Here is a 20,681-nt window from a genome sequence, read left to right as displayed (position 1 = left end):
GTCTGACTTCCTTCACTTGGCATCGTGTTTTGAGATTTAGCCATTTCGTTACTGAATTGTATTCCAATTTTATACAGTAGGTGCATATGTCATATATGTTGTTAATTGGCTGGTGGGCATTTAATTGTTTCCAGTTTGGGCCACGATGAGTAAAGCTGTTACAGACATCTACATACAGCTTTGTGTGTCTAGTAGTGTTTTTGTTTCTTTTATATAAATACCTAGGAGTGAAATTGCTGGATCATACTATGAATGCAGATTTGAATTTCTGAGAAAGTAGTTAAATTATTCTCAAAGCAGTGTACCATTTCATTTTACCAGCATTGTCGTTGTGAGAATGCCAGTTGCTCCACATTCTATCAACACTTGGTACTGTCAGTTGTTCTAATTCCCTAAGATGTTTTCAGCCGTCCAGTTAACATTTTATTAAGCAATTGTTTGTAAGAGGTTCCTTTGAAAATGTGCTTTAGGAGCTGTTTCCCTTTATGTCCCAACATGGTAATAACTAATAACTGCTCCCCTGATTCACATGGTATTTCACACAGATATGAGAAGTGAATGACAAGTTCAAGTCCATGGGGTTGCTGAACCTTAGAATCCAGACTCCTACCCCCTGGATCAGGGATTTCTCCAGAATGCCACACTGTCCTTCCTACAGAATTTCCTGCAATTAATTTCAAGTGAATATCCATATTTTCACTTAGCTGCAGTAAGTAGAGGCTAGATTATGAGCCAGAGAGTTACAATTGACACAGGAACCCAAATTAATGTGCATGATGCATCTGCCTAAGGTAATTAGCCAATCTGCTGAGCACGTAATCAACAATTGAATCCAGTAAATTTTATACTGTAGGGACACGTATTAAAGATTAAATCTATTTTTAATTTACTTAATAAAATGCGATTGGATATTTGCATGGCAGTCTGCCCCCTCTAACCTATTGAGTTGTCTTTCTAAATACAGTTACTTTGTAAAAGCTTTTTACACTTTGAGTTACTGAATCATGAGCAACCAGTCCATCAATATTTTATTGGACCTGGGTGTGGTAAAAGTACATACTATCAAGGAACTGGGTAAGAAAATAATCACTTTACACATTTCTTCCTCAGACACAACTTAGTAAAGAAAACATCAGGCTGCTGTCTTGTTTAAAAGTCACCAAAGCAAGGCTGGGGCTTAAGCATTAAGCTATGCAGGAGAAGAAATCCAAGAAGAAACTCAAATAGCTCTTTTAAGCACTTGTTCCAAATCTAAGGAAGAGAGAATCTAATATCACTAAGAATCTAAGAAAGATATTTGTCTTCCAAAGTTAGTAATCATTTTTTTAATGACTTTGGGATCTAGCTTGCCCTCCAGAGTTCAAACAGATAGGAAAAAAACCAATAAAAATTCTTAAAGGTTATTACTTAAGGAATTGTCAAGTAATCAAGAATCGAGAAGAGTACATGAGCAGGAGCATCTTATTGGAGCTTATGTGTCTCCCTCCAGTAGCCAGTGGAAACATATGTTTGCTGATTCTGGAATCACTTGTATGGGGTCCTTCAAAAAGTTTATGGAAAAATGGAATCAAAAGATGACACATTTTCCATGTACCTTTTGAAGACTCCCCTCTATATTCAGAGAGAACAGCCTACTGTATGCGTGCCAAAATCAGCCTGAGGACCTACTTCTTCCTAACTTCTTTGACCAGAAAAATTGTTAGAAGTACTACCTGCGCTACCTTCCATCTCTACACCTTTAATTCTTTCAGATAAACAGCACGAAACAACATTATCGCTATAATATTCTTAGTCTAATGAGTTTGGTATGTTAATCTTGAGAAATTTTATCCTTATGTATAAATATACATATAAGAATATATGATAAGAAAAGACCAACCAGAGATCTAAGGTATTTCACAAAATAACTCCATGATTCAAGATTAAAAATTTAATATACTTTAAATAAGCTGCATTAGGAAAATTTAATTACATGGTTTTCTAGACAATAACTTAACTGCCCAAATAATTTGAACTTGCATTATACAATCACTGGTAAAAGTCCTAGATGTATAAATCATAAAACTGGCCACAATATTAGAATAGCTCATTGAAAGATTGCAGGGAGTTAGGGAGTATCTAGAAGCATGAAGGAAACACCTTCCCTGTCTCCAGGAAGGAAAAGGGATAACTTAGAAGTGTCTATAAAGGCAGGTGCTTTATTATACTGACTTAATTTTGAAAAGCCAAATACAAGGATACCCTTTGTTGAGTGCTGCCCATGTGCTTTTACATATATTTTTCTTTTTTTTTTTCTTTTTGTACAGGTAGAGTTAGAGAGAGACAGAGAGAAAGGTCTTCCTTCAGTTGATTCACCCCCCAAATGGCCACCATGGCCTGCACTGCGCTGATCCAAAGCCAGGAGCCAGGTGCTTCCTCCTGGTCTCCGATGCAGGTGCAGGGGCCCAAGGACTTGGGCCATCCTCCACTCCCTCCTGGGCCACAGCAGAGAGCTGGATTGGAAGAGGAGCAACCGGGACTAGAACCTGGTGCCCATATGGGATGGCAGAGCTGCAGGCGGAGGATTAAGGAAGTGAGCCATGGCACCGGCCCCTACATATATTCTTAATCCTGGCAATAACCCTCTTCGTTAGGAAGTTGTGATGTCATTACAGAGGAGACAGAACTTCAAAAAATGAAATGATTTACTTGGGATCAAACAGCAAGTATAAGTAACGATCCAAGAAAGTCTGACTCAAAGAGCTAGTGCTGGTTCCGCTAGGCTGCAACTCCAGGCTATCACTAGATATGAGCAGTTACAAGTCAAGGAAGCAGCAGGGAGCTCTAGTTGGGAAGTGAGGGAACGAATGACATGTCCAAACTGAAGGATCATGGAGAAGACACTTTAGAGCTCATCAGATCCAGTGTAGGTCATCAAGATCTACCAATCTGAATGCAGCACATACATCTATGTGTTTGTTTCTAATACGAAATTTTAAATATTCTTCTAGTTCAGGAGTTCTCTGCAGACTCAAAAGTAGTTTAAGTTTCACATTTTAAACAACACACACAGTTCTCTCAAGTGGCTAGAGCATTATCCAAACACACGATGTCAGTGTCACTTGGGGAAGGGGGGACACAGCTCAGATGAAGTTACCTACAGATTGTTCTTTGCTTGGTATAATTAATTGTGCTTATCTATAGTACCCAAAACTTAATTTTCTTGATTTTGTATCTTTTTTTTTTAAAAGATTTATTTGAAAGTCAGAGTACACAGAGAGATGGAGAGGTAGAGAGAGAAGAGAGAGAGAGAGGTCTTCCATCTGCTGGTTCACTCCCCAGTTGGCCACAATGGCTAGAGCTGCACCCATCTGAAGCCATAAGCCAGAGCTTCTTCCAGGTCTCCCATGTGAATGCAGGGGCCCAAGGACTTGGTCCATCTTCCACTGCTTTTCCAGGCTATAACAGAGATCTGGATCTGAAGTAGAGCAGCCAGGACTCAAACTGGCACCCATATGGGATGCCGACACTGCAGGCGGCCCCTGATTTTGTTTCTTTTTAGATGACCATATTTTATATTTATTCACTCTCCCAGATAGACCACTTCAAAGAGTTTGAGTTTGTCTATGTTTGCAGTATCACTTTCTCGCCATTTTTTGCGCTGAGTCAGGTGTAAATAAGCAAGGACATGTAAGGGACAGTTCATTTAGCTGGAGAAGGAGGGGAAGCTTCCCTCCTGCACAGGGAATGGCGAACAGGAGAGGATTCAGGGTGGGTAAAGCTTTTTGCGTCCTGCTGGCTCTCACAGGCTGGTTTAGTTGGTTTGTGTTGGTTGGCACTGCCCAGGGAGTTTAATATATTCAACAGAAAGAGACTGAAATAACAGCACACTGGAAAGGCTTTCTTGATTTTTGGTGCCACTGCTCCCCATATATCTTCCATGTGTACTGCAATATATCCTTATTAAGACTTAAAACAAGGAGGGGTGGTGAATGTCTTGGAAAATGGAATAAAATGCAGCATGTGCTAGCTAAAGTGGAAAAGCAAATACCTAAACCAGTAACATTCAAATGGCATTCAATATAGAGGAATTTGTTTAGAGAGGGAAGAACCCAAAGCAAAATGGAAGGGGTCTGGTTGTTAATGTGTCCATCAGGGACTTATGGTGAACAGAAGGCTGAATCCCCTCTGTGGAGCAGTGGGTACAGTGAACTCAAGCTGAATGGCCCAGCAGCAGCCAGACCATTTGGAGGGAGGAAACCTGGGGTTCTTGCTCCCCGTCCCCTACAGTGGTTGGCACTTTTTTCTGAGAACTGAGTACCTAGAGTAGCTAGAATTGGTGGTTTTTAGGATTCAGAGCTATGAGAACCACCTAGAGGGCTGTTAAAACACAAATCCCTGGCCCCACCCTCACAGTTTCTGATTTAGTTTGGAATTCATGTATAAATGGGGCTGTAGAATTTGATTTTTTAGGACGCCGGCATCTCATATCAGAGTGCTTGGGTTGCAGTTCCAGCTCTGTTCCTGATTCCAGCTTCCGTTAATGTGTACTCTGGGGAGCAGCAGGTGATGGCTCAAGTACTTGGAGCCCCGCCACCAACCTGGGAGGCCTGGATTGAGTTCTGGCCTCCTGGCTTTGGTCTGGCCCAGCCATGGCTGTTGTGGGCATTTTGGGAGTGAACCAGGAGCAGGGAGATCTGCCTCTGCCTCGGAGTATCTCTGCCTCTCAAATAAATAAAACGAATTAAAAAATGGATTTGATTTCCAACAAGTTCTCAGGTGATGCTGCAGCTGGCAGTTGGAGGACCACATAGATTTTTGGAAGGAGCTTCTTTCAGAAAAAGGATAAAGGTAATGGATTTGTTAGGTCTACACAGGAGAAACCAGAGACCCAGTATACGATCTTCACCAATGAGAAGGATATAATGTATTCCTGAATCTTATTGGAAAGTTCATTCTACTGTGGACAGGTCAAGAGTGCACAAATTAAATTTACTGAAAGATTTAGGGTTTGCATCATGATCATCTACCTTGAAAAACTTTGCGGATCTGGAACATGATATTAGCCATCTTTGAGGAGAGCTTGAAAAAGCAAGGAGGAAGTTATCTTCTTGGTAGGGTTTTCAGAGACTGACTGGGTTTTCTTTCTAGCTCTAGTCCAAGACTCTTTAAGGAGGGAGAAGAGCCCTGTGTGCAAAGTTCTATTATAGACACCTCCTATTTACAGGGGAGAAAGTATGGCAGAAATGCCAGTGACCTCAAGAAACAGGAAAGCAGCATGCGCTGTGCCAGGCACCACGAGGAAATGAACAGCTGGAATGAGAGGGCTTCAGTGGAGATGTCCGAACACAGGAGGGAGACCAAGGCATCAGACAAGCTCGGAACATGTAAGACTTCAGCAGAAACAAGTGATGGACTTAGAGCGGAACATGAGATTCAAGAGTGTTGAGATAATGAGGGGAGAGGGACAGTGAGCAGAGAGGGACATTCAGAACAGAAACCGCACTTCCCAAGCCCCTGGCAGGTGTGAATTTGGAGTACACTGGCAAATGACAGAAGACACAGAAATGAAAAGACACAGAAGAGCTTGAGCTGGGCTGCTTTGGAAGTGTGGATCTGGGATGCTGGTGCCTTAGACAATGAAATACTATGATTCGGGGGCTGGTGCTGAAGCGCAGCAGGTTAAAGCCCTGGCCTGAAGCACAGGCATCCCATATGGGCGCTGGTTCTAGTCCCAGCTGCTCCTCTTCCGATCCCGCTCTCTGCTATGGCCTGGGAAGGCAGTGGAAGATGGCCCAAGTTCTTGGGCCCCTGCGCCCATGTGGGAGACCTGGAGGAAGCTCCTGGCTCCTGGCTTCGGATTGGCTCAGCTTTGGCCATTGCAGCCATCTGGGGATGGAAGACCTCTCTCTCTTTCTCTCTGTCTCTCTCTATCTCTCTCTGTCTCTACCTCTCTCTTTCAAATAACATAAATCTTAAAAAAAAATACTGAGATTTGGCAGCAATCAAATTAAATGAATTGACTTAGCATCCACCCATGGGCTGGGTCCTTTCTGAACTGTGTGGACAAGGCTGAATCAGCCTTGTCTGTGCCTTTCTTTCGTGGTAGGCTCCTAGTGACAGCACAGTGTAACAAAATGAATGGAGCACGGGGAAACAGAGAGGAGAGAAAAATCCTGGGGGGCTTCACAGCTGAGGGATTTGGGGTGGAGGAGGGAGGGTGGATCTGGATCCCAAAGGGTGGAGGAGCGGGAGCTGACTAGTCAGGGAAGGTGGAAAAGGCATCTCCAACCAGGGCACAGAGTGCAGAGACCATGAGTCACACCAGCTGAACTTGGTAGTGTTACAAGGGGAGACCAGAGGTGGGATGTCCAAGTGCATGGCTGGAAGGCAAAGGGCTACTTTCATATTGGGATTCCTGTATCCCTTTCATCCACATGGAGAAATTCCATCCTGTTTTATATCCTGTGTGGGTGAAATGCATCATTTATGTCTCATTTTGGGTAGCGCCAAGAAAAAATTGGGAATGAGTGATTCAGGTTATGGTTAGGAAGGGAAGTTAATTTTTTAAAAAATTTCATTCATTTGAGAGGGAGAATTACAGACAGAGAGAGGGAGAGACAGAGAGAAATTGTATTCCATTGGCTGATTCATTCCCCCAAATGTCTGCAACGACTGGAGCTGGGCTGATCTGATGCTAGGAGCTTTTTTCGGGTTTCCTGTGTTGGTACAGGGGCCCAAGGACTTGGGTCATCCTCTACTGCTTTTCCAGGCCATAAGCAGAGAGCTGGATCAGAAGAGGAGCAGTGGACACGAACCGGTGCCCATATGGGATGCCCCACAGCAGGTAGAGTCTTAGCCTACCACACTACAGCACTGGCCCCAGGAAGTTAATTTTTAAAAGTTGGTGAGTACAGGGCTGGCATTGTTGGCATGGTGGATTAAATTGCCACCTGTGATTGTGTCCTGGCTGCTCTGCTTCTGATCCAGCTCCCTGCTAATGTGCCTGGGAAAGCAGTGGAGGATATGCTGCAAACACACAAGAGACCTGGAAGAAGCTCCTGCCTTGGCCTGGCCAAGCCCCAGCCATTGTAACCATCTGGGGAGTGAAGCAGCAGATGGAAGGTCCCTCTGTCTCTCCTTCTTTCTATGTAACTCTGCCTTTCAAATACATAAATAAGTCTTTTAAAAGAATTGGTGAGTACATTTTCGTACTTGAAAAAAAGAATGGATTTGGATAGTCACATGGCATTTCACAAAAGCTAACTTAAGTGTGCCACCTCCTGTCAGCATCATGAGGACTTTTTGAAGAAAAACAGAGCCTTCATGGATGGCAGTCTCTAAGTATTACAGCTGTTTAATTTTTGAAAAAGTTCAATGTCTTGATTTTATAATTTGCAGCAGTTTCCCTTTCAAATGTCTACTCCCTTAATGATACCAAACACTTCTATAACTTTCTTTAGATTTTGGTCAAAATAAGAATCAACATATACAAAAATGATATCTGTGTGGCTTATGAAGAAACCACTAATTCCCAGTTATGGGACAATAAACTGAGGGATTAGGGGCCACTCTGACTTTAGGAGGAGTCCCTATCCATGGTAGGAGCAAAAGGTTATTTTTGAACTCCACTAAATATTTTTGTATTTAATGTTTTTCATATGTACCAGGATTAAGTCTCTTTTCTGTCCTCTAGCCTTTTTCTGACTTATTTTCTTGCTTTGCTCAGCAAGGATGCTGATTAGTGTGGAGGTTCTATCTAAGGCCATCGGGTCTCGGTGTATCTTTTTGTTTTTCAAATGCTGGTGTTATTTCAGATGATGACTTTGCAGGTTCATCTCAATCTTTCATCACTGGGCAGCATCATCAGCAAGAGCAGTGGATGCTCTGTTCTTAGATTTTATTCAGACTCTTTTAATTCATGGTAGGCAAATGTAAACATTGAATTAAAGATACAATTATTTTATGAAAACATTTTCACTCCAGATCATCCGATCTGACAGCCCTATACTTTGCTTCACAAAAGAGAACTTGCTTCTGAGTGTGAGTTAGGGAATTCTGTTCCTGTAATTTATGACATATTTTATTGTTAGGACTATGCTCTTGTGAGATCAAACACTTGTCATAAATCACACAAAAAATAAATTGAGAAACTTCTCTACTGTATGATAGAAATCCTTTATTTTTTAGTGGTTGTCCGTATTATATTTCTTCCATGTAAAGGGTAATATTTAAAGAAAAAATTGAAAACCACTATCCTTATACCTCTGGTTCTGAGGTTTTTACTTTTTGACTGGGAATTTTATGATCTGCTCTTCTCTGAGGCACAACTTTTATATCTGGGATGCAGACTTGTGCATCTCCTGTCGATTTGCCCAACTTGTTAACTTTACTGCATGTTCCACTAGAGCTTATGTGGGAAAATAAAATCATTCATTTATTTCCAGGTTTTCTCTGCTGTTTCATGAACAAGTTCCCAGTTGGTTCTCTTGAACTTTTCTGGGGCTAGGATGGACTCCTGGCTCATGCCTTGGGGCAAAAAAGAACCACGCCCATTGGTGCCTGCTGTGACTTGGGGATTTGGGATATTTCCCCCATCACTCTTTTCAGCTGTGCATGTATGACGGGCTCATGCATATGCATGACAGGCATGCACGCATATTTGGGAGGTATATGCACATGTATTGACAAAGGGAGTCCTGCTCTTTGGGATGCTGGTTGTATCTGCTCTGATTTGGATTTGCAAATCCAAAGAATTGGATTTGCAAAACCCAAGAAGCTGGCTGGGTCTCCAGTTCTGCAGTAAAGAGAACTGTGGTGGTGATTAGACCAGCAGAGGTCCACATGTTTCTCCATATGTTCCTGTAGTCCTAACCACGTTCGTTCCAGGGGCCCGCCGGACCCGGCGTGAGAAAGCGCTTGAGGTGTGGTTGGGCTCATGAGAGACACTGAACATGGATTGCTGATGTCTATTGTGGGCAAAGAGTTGAGGGGTGGCATCATTCCTGCCTCTTTCTTGCTATTTCTTGGTTAGACCCTTCTGGATCAAACATACGCTTCCTCAAATCTAGCACTGAAATTTTATGCAATGGACATAGTCTATCATTTACACCTGCTTATGAAATGGGGTGAGAGTGAGAGAGCTACTTTATATTAAATGTTAATTTATTACCTTTTTCACAATTTACAACTTGGCCTTGCTGACAGAGTTAGTTTTCAGCAGATTGTACACAAAGAGACTGATCCTGTGATTCCCTCCCCCTTGCCCCCCACCCCGAGAAAATTCTGAACATCATTGGAATAGACAGCACTAGGATTTAAGGAGCCAGTGAAACAGAGAATCTTGTCTTACTTGGGGAGCCATTTAGGAGATAGAGAATCAAGCAGAGCATTGTATAGAGCTGAAAGGGGAAGGGCAAGCCCTTGGTGATGGGTTTAGTAGGGACTGCCCACAGCTTGGCAGGAAACTGAGAAAGAATGTGGCTGGGAACCCCCCTGCTCCCCATCAGAGACTTAGACTTAGAGCAGAAAGACAGCTCTGTGTCCAGGAAGTGTATTCCGGTCTGGCTTGGTTTTTCCTGATGTTGATTCCTTTACTGGATGACTCTCCTTTGCTGAATGCTCTCGTGACCCCTACTCCCTTCCCATGTGGCACTTCAGGTCTGAGCTATGTATTTGTTCAGGTCCTTGATGACTATGCTTCTCCCTCTCTAGCCCATAAACTCCATGGAGGGTAGGGCGTGTGGTATCTCTCTTCCAACCAAATCGGCCTGGCTTCCTGCTATAGTGCCTGACACACAGTTGTGGGTGAAACATATTTCAGTTAGATTTTTATATTCATTGAACAAGCAAATGGATTTTCTAAGCATAGCTTCTGAGTGCCCGAAAGAACAGAACGGTTTCCTGGTTGGATCAAAATCCAAAGGAGGCAGTGGCGAGGCCTCTGGAATGAAGTTTCTGCACTGCTGTGGATGAATGATGGTGCTGAGTCTCGCTTCCTGCCTCCCCTTCCTTTGTACTCATTTGCCTGCTCACTGTCATGCTTCTCCAGGATCCTAGGGCCACATCCACATGTACTCAGGCACTCACCGTCCACCTCCATCAGTGCCCTCTCCCACCTCTCCTTTGTTAGTGCAAACTCCTCCCTCTCACAAAGTCTTAGCCTCGCCCGCCTCACTCAGTTAACACACTACCTGGGCCAAAGTGTCTCGCACGGGGCCGCCCCACACTCCGAAATGTTACAGCAAAGAAAGGGAGGCCTCGGTGCGTCTCCCTTCCTCCACCTGGCTTTCCTCGGCAGCATCTGACACTTGTCTGCCTCGGACATGTTTGAGATCCTCGGATGGCAGATCCCACTCGGAGTTCCTCTCCGCCCCCCCCCCCCCCCCCCCCGGTCCCTCTCCCTTTCCTCTGGACCGTTCCGTTGCTTTTCTCATACTTTCTCTCATCTTCCTGCTGTCTCTTGGCCCCGCTGCTTTCTCTGGGCAGCCATTTGTTTCTCAGCTGCAGCACATGTATTCCTGACTCCCAGGTCTAGCTCTCCTACCCTGAGCTCTTCTACGATTCCAGACCCTTACTTGTCAACTGTCAAGTACGGGTTCTCAGTAATTCTTGTTTCTGTTTTTTTCTATAGTCTCCCAAATGTTGTGTTTATAGCAGATGTTTCATCACTTCAGTTCAGCGTCCATATTGCTACCAGAGTTGTTGGCCTGATGAATACAACTGAGCATATCACGTCCTCTTTTAAATACTATGTACAGATGGCCAGGGTAAAGCACCACTATACATTAGTATATACATCAGCACGACTATACATTAGTGCTCGCTGTGTGCTGGGTACCGTTCTAGCCGCTTCCTGTGTTCATTCCTTCATCCCTCACAAGCACTCTGTGAAGTAGGTACTGATGGGTCTCTGGTTTCCAGGTGGGGAAACTGGTGCCCAACGAATGTGCCATGTGTTCAGGGTCACACAAAGTCCATCCTTCTCCGCTGGGCTCCAGAGCCCTCCATGATGTTCACAGCCTCCTCTGTGCTCCAATCACTGGAGCACTGTCCTGTTTCTCGGTGCTCCCTCCTCTTTCCTGCTGCCCTGCCTGTGATGTTGTTAACCCTTCACTTCCCTGGTCAACTCGCACTCATCCATCAGGACCCTGTGCCCAAGCCATTTTCTCTGGGGGAACCAAAACCTTCTGGGCGGAGTTGGCCACTCCTGTCTCTGTGACCCCTGCCCTGTCACAGGACATTCCGGCTTTATTGCACCATGGGTGTTTCTTATACCTGTGTCCTCTACAAAACCAATAAAGTACCCCTTCTTCGTCTCTGTTTCTTAGCTTTCAGCAGACTTATACTGCCTTATACTCAATTACCAAAAAAAGTTTGTTGAAGGACCCAATTAACCAGCAGCTCTGTCAGGTCAGTGACCATGTTTTTCTCGTTTGAAGCAGTGTACCCAGCCTCTGGCATAAACACATAGGAAATGCTCTGCTGATATTCGGATGAAAACTGAACTGAATCACTGTGGTTTCAGTACAATTCAGCCAAGCAGAACTTCCTGTATTTCACTGCTCATTGGTAGGCAGCCGTCTCAGCAGCATCAACTTGGCATTTCTTGGTGTTTAATAATTTTTTTATTCACTTACAGTTAAGGGATAAGTGGTCTTGGTTTGTGACTCAAAAAAATCTGAAAATTATATTTAGAGCATAAATGACTAAGAACATATCTCAATTGGATTTTGTGTCACTGTTTATAATTTAATATATCCCTATTTTTAGTTTGAAGAGATATTGAGTTATTACCTATGTTCACTAAGATTGAAAAATAAGGCTACATGCTATTTTACAAGTATTGATATATTAGGATTAGTGTAAGGAAAAGATTTCTTATCATTGATTGAGAGCAAAGAGGAGAGGGGAGGTAAGGGGACGCCTCCTGGTGAATGAGGCTGCCTTGGCCGGGGACCCTTACCTGCTGGCCTGGCTTGATGGGGGAGAGCGTGATGCCCTGGGTGTTGATCACGGGCAGGATCTGGTTGCCGATGACTGTGGCGATGATCTGGCCCTGGGCATTTGTCAGGAGCTGGGGGGTGATTGGCTGCACTTGAAGGCCCTGAGTGCCACTCGCTGCTTGGCTTGATGGCCCCGGATTAGGCATCAGTGGAATGGTCCCAATAATCTGCAAGACACAAGCCCAGAGGTGAGCATCTGGGCTCCTCAGGGTTTGCACATGCACCTGCAACCACACAGTACCCTGGCCACAGGATGCAACCCTGAGCTGATGCATGGTCCATGAGGTCAGGTAGGAGCAGGAGAAAGGGCAGGGAGTAAACATGGAAGGAAGAGAGAAGTATACATGACGTAGTTCATTGAAAGCAAGCAATAGCTTCTGATTTAAAACAAAAAATCAAGCATCGGTAAATGCATAAACACGCAATTTCTGCCAGGGTAGTGCAGATGTGTTAGAGCCCTGGCGACTCTGCTTCTGATGCAGCTTCCTGTTAATGTGACTGGGAAGGCAGTGGAAGGTGGCCCCTGCCACTCGTATGGGTGACCCAGATGGAGTTTCTGGCTTTAGGATTTAGCCTGATGCAGACCTGGCTGTTGTAGCCATTTGGGGAGTGAACCACCAGATGCAGGATCTCGCTATCTCTGTCTTTGCTTCTCTCTCCTCCTCTGTGTAGCTCTGCCTTTCAAATACACGTTAAATGTAACGTAAATGAGCAAAGTTGACATTGAGATTTCATTTTTTATAGCCTTGTCTATACTCATGAGGAACAGTGATTTTTCTACTTACTGTTTGTTGAATTCTTTATTTAGTAGAGGAATAAGCTTGTGTTTACAAAGAAAACTAAAATTTGTCATTGGGCCAATGCTGTGGCATAGTGGGTAAAACCTCCGCTTGCAGTGCAGGCCCACTTTTGGGTGCTGGTTCTAGTCCTGGCTGCTCCACTTCCAGTCCAGCTCTCTGCTATGGCCTGGGAAAGCAGTAGAAGATGGCCCAAGTCCTTGGACCCCTGCGCCCGTGTGGCAGACCCAAAAAAATCTCGGCTTCGGATTGGCCCAGCTCTGGCCGTTGCGGCCATCTGGGGAGTGGACCAGCGAATGGAAGACTTCTTTCTGCCTCTGCCTCTCTGTAGCTCTGCCATTCAACTAACTAAATAAATTTTTAGAGAAAAAAGCAAAAAAAGAAAGTATGTCATTGTAAAAATTAGGGTAGGAAGCACTATGCTCTTAAAATCATATATATAAAATACATGAGATTTGTTCCTCTTATAGAAATTCTAAAAAAAATTGAAAAAAAAAAAAAAAGACCCAGAGAGGATGCACTTCCCAGGACACTCAAGGTCCTGGCCTGCATGGGAACCTGCATCCTCCCCCGTGGGGCTCCACACACCCTGAGCTCCTGGGCTTCTCCGCCGCCACCTGCGCTTCCACCCATTCCTGCACCTCCTTCCCTTCGCTGGCATCCTGCTCTTCTCCCGAGGTCAGGGGTGACTCCCTGACACCCCCAGCAGGATTGGGTGCCTCAAGCACTCTGATTGCTTCTCCCACCAAGATGATGCTGGGACTTAATCCCCACGATGAGGTTTTAAGAGGTGGGGCCTTTGGGAGACAATTCAGGTTAACTGAGGCCGTAAGGTTGGGGCCCTCATCCAGGGGGCCTGTGGCTTTATAAGAAGAGGACAGACCTGAGTCAGGATGCTCTGCCTTGCCACACAGTACCCTGTGCTACCTTGGGACTCCACAGGGAGGTCCTGCCAGCTGGAAGGATTTCAACACATGCAGCCTTCCAGTCTTGAACCTAGAAGTCTTCTGTACCATGAGGCAAGCAAGCCTTTATTTTTTATAGAGGACTCAGGCATGGTATTCAGTTATAGCAACAGAAAATGCACTAAGCCATTGGTAGTCCTGGTGGTTGAGATCCCAGCTCTGGAGACAAGAGAGCAGGTGTTATTCCTAGCTCTGCCACCTGCTGGCTGTGTCATGGTTGTCAAGAGACCTAAGCTTTCCAAAGATTTGTGTTTGAGACTCTTAAAATAGGGGTGCAATGAATACAAAGGATTGAAGTCAGGGGAAAAATGTGCAATTCATTTATTTCTTTATTTTGAGAGAGAGCACAATGCAAGCTTCCCCCATCAGCTGGTTCACTCCCCAAATGCCCTCAACATTGAGCTGGAAGCTCAATCTAGGCCTCCCATGTGGGTGGCAGAGACTCAATTACTTGATCCACCACCGCTTCCTCCCATGGTCTACCTTGGCAGGAATGCTGGAATCAGGAGCTCGAGCTGGAGACCACACCCAGCACTCACATGTGGGGTGTGGTCATCCTCAGTGCTAAGCTAAGTACCTGCTCCAAAACTGTATATTTTCAATGATGTCTTTTAAACTGATGCCTGAAGGTTAGGGTTTCGGGGTATCTGTAGCAGGTGACAAGAAAGGCTCTCTTCACACCTGGTGGCCACTGGCTTCAGTGAATGGCTCATGGGGACTGCCCCCAGGAGGGCCCTGGCTGGGGAGGAAGGAGCCATGGACAGGAGCAGCAAATTTGCAGGATGTGTGCGGAACCTGGAGATACAGACCATACTCATTCACTGATAGGGACAGACTTTATCTGTAAAAATCAGAACTAAGACGTGTTCCATGCTGTGGGCTCTTCTCAGGGGAGTCACGGAGCCTGCTGTGTGGATGCTCTTTCTCCTCCACGTGTCATAGGCGTGGTGATGCAACTCCACTTACTAGTTGTCTTCCAGGGCTGCATTCTAGCTGTGAACCACAGTGACCTGGCATGGGGGCCACAAGACACAGCAATAATCTCTGGAGGTGTTTTCATGCATATGATTTCATTCCATTCAACTCCATGAACTGGGTTTAGCCATGTCTCCACCAGAAACCAGGGTACTGCAAAAAGTGTGTAGAAAAGTAGAAGATACGTTTAGATTTGGTCTAGTGGTTAGGATGCCTGTGTCCTCTATCAGAGTGCCTGGACTTGGTACCTGCCCCTAGCTCCTTATGTCAGCTTCCTGCTAATGCAGATCCTGGGAGGTATCAGTGGTGGCTTAAGTAATTGGGTCCCTGCCACCCATGTGGGGGACCTGGGTTGAGCTCCTGGCTTTGGTCCTGGCCCAATTGTGGCAGTCAGTGGCATTTTGGGGAGTAAACCAGTGGATGGGAGCACGTGCTCGTGCTCGCTCTCTCTCTTCTTGCCTTTTGAGTACAGAGTTTTAAAAAGTATTTAAAATTAGTTTATTGTATTACAAAATTCCTTTTGAAATCCATGAATAGTTTTTAATAATATTCATTCCCATGAGCTTTCTCAAGACCCCTGAGAGATGAGCCAGGGAGGTAAAGTAATGAGTGGGGTCACTCGATGGAGGGGATTGTGGGTGACAGAGCTGGCCCCCAAGTGCTTGCTTTCCCCTATTGTCCCCTGACTCTCACTGCCTGAAAGATACGAGAGGGATGGTGCCAGCTCTTACAAAATGCATAGCATCCAGCATCCTGCTTGTAGTTTCCCACCAGGCGATAAGCTGCTTGTGAATGAGGTTCATAAATAATCCCATTTCCTACCCCCACAGCACCCCAAATGAGGCCTTGCAGGTAGTTTCTCAGTAACTGTTGTATTTTTTCAGTAAATGAATTCTGGACTCAGCTATTACTGGGAGTGCCGGTGCACCTGGGACTGCTGTAAGACCATGCCCTTCAGGGCCAGACCCTGCAGGAGAAAGTCCTCACCTCCACCCCTCCCCACCTGGCCATTGCTTCCACCACAGGCGCCCCTGTGGGATGGCACTAATGGAGGGCTTGTACGAATATCAAGTATCAGTGGCAATTGTCAATGGATGCTGATTAAGGTCAAGTAATCACTGCCAGAGTGGTCAGCTGTCCCTCGGGGAGCTTGCAGGCCTACAGTCTCCCTGAGCAAGGCTGCACTGTATCAGCAATGAACATGTCCCCTTAGTGCAAGCAAGGTCAGGAGGAGTCCACATCAATAGATCAGAGTGCCTAAGTACTTAATTGATGAGTGGGCTTGCATTAAACAGCCCAGGACTCAAAGGCTCGTTCCTGTGACCCCCACAGGCAACGTAAAAGAGGCCTGGGGAGCCGGCCTCCAATCCCAGAGTTCGTCAGATTATTTACCTTTCCACACACGCACAGTGGAAACTTGGCAACCCACCCACCACTCTGGCTTCCCCCTGGGACTCAGACCTCCACTGCCCTGCGGCATCTGATTGGCCCGAGCTGAAGGCCTGTGGAAGCAGGTGCATTTTGTGGCAGGATATTGGTGTACTTAGGAGCTGGTGGAGTTCGCAGCCTGAGAGAATGCTTCAGAGTGAGGTGTAGCCCGTGACAGTTCCAGAACACACTGTGATGAAGAGGGAGGCGTTTTGCCCCAAAAGATTGACATGAGTCTGTGCTGCTTCCATGGTAATGAGAGCCATTGCCAGCTTCCTGCATAGAAAGAGGAAAATGCAAAAGGCTCACCAACTTCTACCTTAGCACAGCCTCCCTTCCTCGCACTGAGCCTGACGTTACTAAAACATGGGCCACTTATGTCTCTCCCTACCTCTCTCTTCTTCCTGAAGCCTGAGCATCGCTCCCCGAGGATAGGACAACAGGAGTGTCAAAGCCAGAGGAGTCCGTGACGGCTCCGCTGAGGGAGCCCTTCCATTAAGAGAGTTTGTGTACAAAGTGAGAGGCAGGGGCAGGAGCGGTTCCAGCCGGGACGCCTTCTGTGAAGTTCTGTGTTTCTCATTTTTGTTCCTCTTTCGGGGATGTTGGGATCGGCAGTCCAGTATGTCAAAAACTTGGCAGCACATTGTGGGGCATTTTGTCATCTTCTCCAATGGGTCGCCATATGCTGGCATTAATTTGTTCCCATTCATTAAAGGGTAAAGAGACTCACACACTAGGTTGTCTAAAATTCCCTGATGCCTTTTTGTTTTGTTGGCCTAGGTTGCCCTTGTTTCCTCTTAGCATGCTCACTTATCTAATAAAACTCCCCTGCAGATTTGACCTTCACAGAGAGTGCTGTAAGGAAATGAAGAAGCAGAGAAGGCAAAGGTCTGGGATTTTCCACACTTGAGGAAAAGTTGTCAGCGTTACCAGTGGAAACTGTATTTTAAATTAAAGGCATTTTGAAAATCAAGGGAAGTATTTGCATCACACACAGAGGAGACTTCAAAAAGTTAATGGAAAATAGAATTAAAAGATAAACCTATTTTGGTGTAAAAAAGTAAAATACACACATGGGAAGTCTTCCAAAAGTTCATGGAAAATGCACATTTTGAGGAAACTATGCTTGGAGTTTGAAACTTTTTGTACCAAAATAGTTATCTTTTAATGCCACTTTCCATCAACTTTTTAAAAGTTCATTTATATTTCAAATAAATCAGTAAATTAAACTGAGGTTTGAAAATCACTTAGGGGAGGCTTGGTTTTAGAGCAAAGGTAGAAATAGGATGTTTTTGGCTGGCGCCGTGGCTTAACAGGCTAATCCTCCGCCTTGCGGTGCCGGCACACCGGGTTCTAGTCCTGGTTGGGGCGCTGGATTCTATCCCGGTTGCCCCTCTTCCAGGCCAGCTCTCTGCTATGGCCCGGGAAGGCAATGGAGGATGGCCCTGCACCCGCATGGGAGACCAGGAGAAGCACTTGGCTCCTGGCTTCGGATCAGCGAGATGCGCTGGCCGCAGCGGCCATTGGAGGGTGAACCAACGGCAAAAAGGAAGACCTTTCTCTCTGTTTCTCTCTCTCACTATCCACTCTGCCTGTAAAAAAAAAAAAAAAAAAAAAAAAAAAAAAAAAAAAAAATAGGATGTTTTTGAAACAGTTGTAGTTTAAAACTAGCTTTTGCAGTTTGATTTCCTCGCTCCCATGTCATTGAGCCAACACAGCAACTAGGCTATGACTCCTGTTCAATATACAAGGCTATTTCGCACTCTGCTGAAGATTCTGGAAAAGCAACCTAATAACTGTAGATCCTCTTCTGTGCTGGGTGTCATGGGAGATGCCAAGAAGATGTTGTTGGAGCAGGGCAGGGGGTGACAAGACGGCCATGTTGAGTGAAAGATTCCAACAATCCACAGGAAGGAAGGATTAGCACCAAATGAGGGGCAAAGGACTACCTGTGAAAATCTCTATACCCACACTGTGGGTTCTCAAAGGGGTATTGGGAGTAGATAAGATACTTCTAAAGAAGAAAGAGGAGGATGGTCCAGAGGGACTTTACAGATGAAATAAGGGCCATGCAGGGTCACAGAGGTTGGGTGGGATTGGGAAAAGCAGAGAAATAATTCAGATCAGGAGAGTAGTCCCAAGGTGAGAGCATGGGCAGTGATCAGTGACAGCTCATCCAAGAAGGGTCAGATTGCATGCATTCAACACATTATCATACAGGGGTTTTGATGGGGTAGGGTGAAGTGAGGAGGAGTGTGGAGTCAGAGCTATTTCAGGTATGACTGGGGCCTTGCAGATAGAATGGACCCACGTAGTGAGAGACTACAGACCAGGAGGTGAGTTCCTAGGATGTTGCTGCATTCATCCAAGTGTGAAACAAAATGAATCCCAATGAATCCTTAGCACAAGAGTTGCTGGGTTCATTAACTCCCACTTCAACTCAAAAATCATGGCCTACTCTAGCCTTGGTTGCAACATCAGATATTTTTGGATGAAGTTATTAGCCCATCTATTCCATTACAAGTAGCTTAGGCTTCATTGGCAATGATTCTCTATATCATTGCTGTAAGCTCTCTATCAGTAAGGAGTCATCTTTAACCAGGTGGAGGCCCATGCAGGATATTGGAATGACAGTTTGTAACCTGGAAGAGTTCTGGATTTCCTGACAGAAGCCTTCTTTGATTGTTGCTGTTCGTGTCCACATGTTTTTTTCTTAAATGAGTTAATAGCATAAATCACAATTGAGGAGTAAAGTTCATGTGGCAGCAACAACTAAAGAAATCATCCAAGTGACTACTAGCTACTAGAACACATATTTAACAGATCCTTGTTCCCGTAAGAATTTGGCTTATACCCAAATGCGACCATCATTAGTTCAGCAGCATTTATAATTGAAGCCATCATAAAGGTTATTTTGTTACTGTAGCAAACCCCAGCAATTCAGGGCCATGTGCCTCTGATGGGTTGTCAGGTTATCACTGATAATACACATACGCACCTCGGTCTGGTTGAAGGATTCAATAGGGATAAGTTATGACTGATGGAGGGTGAGTGCCCTGAGTGTATTGACTGCCGACACACAGGTGTCAGCGGCAGCAGTCTGAGGCAGGTATGACAGAAGCCCAGGCACCCAGACAAGTCCTCTGATGGGCCACATGTTGTTACATTCTGGGATATGCTGTTAAACTGCTTCGGACAACGTGATTGCAGATGTCAAATTGACATGCAGTTCTGTTGCCCATATCTTTAAGAAAAGGAAACCCATCAATGCTGTAAATCGGTGGCTTCCTCAGGTCTTTCAATCCATCAGCAGAGATGATTCTTTCCTAAATGTTCTGGTAACCTCAGCACTTTTTGGTCAAGAGGCTTTTGTTAACACTAACATCCCTTTGTTTATTCTTGAACAAAGAGCGCAGAGCATTTGAGAGCCGGGGGACTGGTGGTGAGCAGTCACTGAGTGGAAGCAGCCAGTCACCTCCTCCTTCCTTCCCTTCTCTTCTCTCAGTAATGGTTTTTGCCTTCTTTATATTTTGCATTCAATCTGGGCTCATCGTGTCCCAGGTGTAAGGTTAAATTCAGTTAGAATTATTTTGGCAGTTCTAGTGAGAACATTGATTCTGGCAAGGGTAGGGAAATACCATATTCCAAGATGCAATCTAGTGCCTTCTTATAGTGGGCTGTGTCCAAGATGAGGAAAAAGAGAAGTATGAATGTTGAGGGAAGATGGGGTTCAAAGAGAATCTGAGAGCTTGGAAATGCATGAAGATAAGCAGGTGAAGACATCCAATTAGAGGAAGACATTAAGCCAAGGACAAACAGGTTTAACCTTGCAAACAACAGTTGGCTCTGAATTCCTGGAACTCTGGAAGTTTCAAGGTTCAGGAAGAAATTGTGCTATGATTGATTAACTATGTCTGGCATGAACCTGGGGATAGGGGATAGTAGTATGCCTAATGGTGGCCTCACTAAAGCTCAGAATTTCACCTTAGACCAATTTACATGAAATGGACAGCACAGATTTTCTAAATGAACAACTGTTAATAACACTTTTTGAAGTATGCATTTTAATGTGTTCACTATGGGTACCTAAAGGTACCATACCCCTGTTGATACCCACTTATTTGATGTTTTTTATTGTCAGAATTAGGATCCCCACTGGGTGTTCTATTTGATTTCAACTTTAAAAACAGACTCTTAGGAGTAAAGAATTGGAGGTGTCAGGAGCTTCCAAATGGCACTTTCTGTCCTGTTATGAGAAGAATATTTTGCATGAAAACATATGCCATAATAACAGCAAAGCAACCATAAAAGCAATCCTCTTCCTGAAAAAGCTTTGTAAAGGGATTGGTGTTGTGGTGCAGTGGGTTAAGCTGCTGTCTACAGTGCTGGCATCCTATTTGAGAACAAATTGGAGTCCTGGCTGCCCCCATTTCCAATCCAGCTCCCTCCTAATGGGCCTGGGAAGGCAGTGGAAGGTGGCCCAAGTACTTGAGACCCTGCACCCACATTGGAGATCCTGATGGGGTTCCAGG

General features: G+C 45.0%; 1 protein-coding gene across 1 annotated transcript in view; it reads right to left on the bottom strand.

Annotated features, from left to right (window-relative positions):
- POU6F2 (POU class 6 homeobox 2) overlaps positions 1–20,681 on the bottom strand; it is a 485,940-nt gene that overhangs the window by 15,998 nt on the left and 449,261 nt on the right. The window contains exon 7 of the mRNA XM_062179142.1: positions 11,945–12,151. Within this exon, the coding sequence (XP_062035126.1) occupies positions 11,945–12,151 (207 nt within the window). The remainder of the gene's footprint in view (positions 1–11,944; positions 12,152–20,681) is intronic.

This window comes from Lepus europaeus, chromosome 20 (assembly GCF_033115175.1).
Source record: "Lepus europaeus isolate LE1 chromosome 20, mLepTim1.pri, whole genome shotgun sequence".
Classification (NCBI taxonomy): domain Eukaryota; kingdom Metazoa; phylum Chordata; class Mammalia; order Lagomorpha; family Leporidae; genus Lepus; species Lepus europaeus.
The sequence above is the reverse complement of the archived record's forward strand: the minus strand, read 5'-3'. Positions and strand labels throughout refer to the sequence as shown.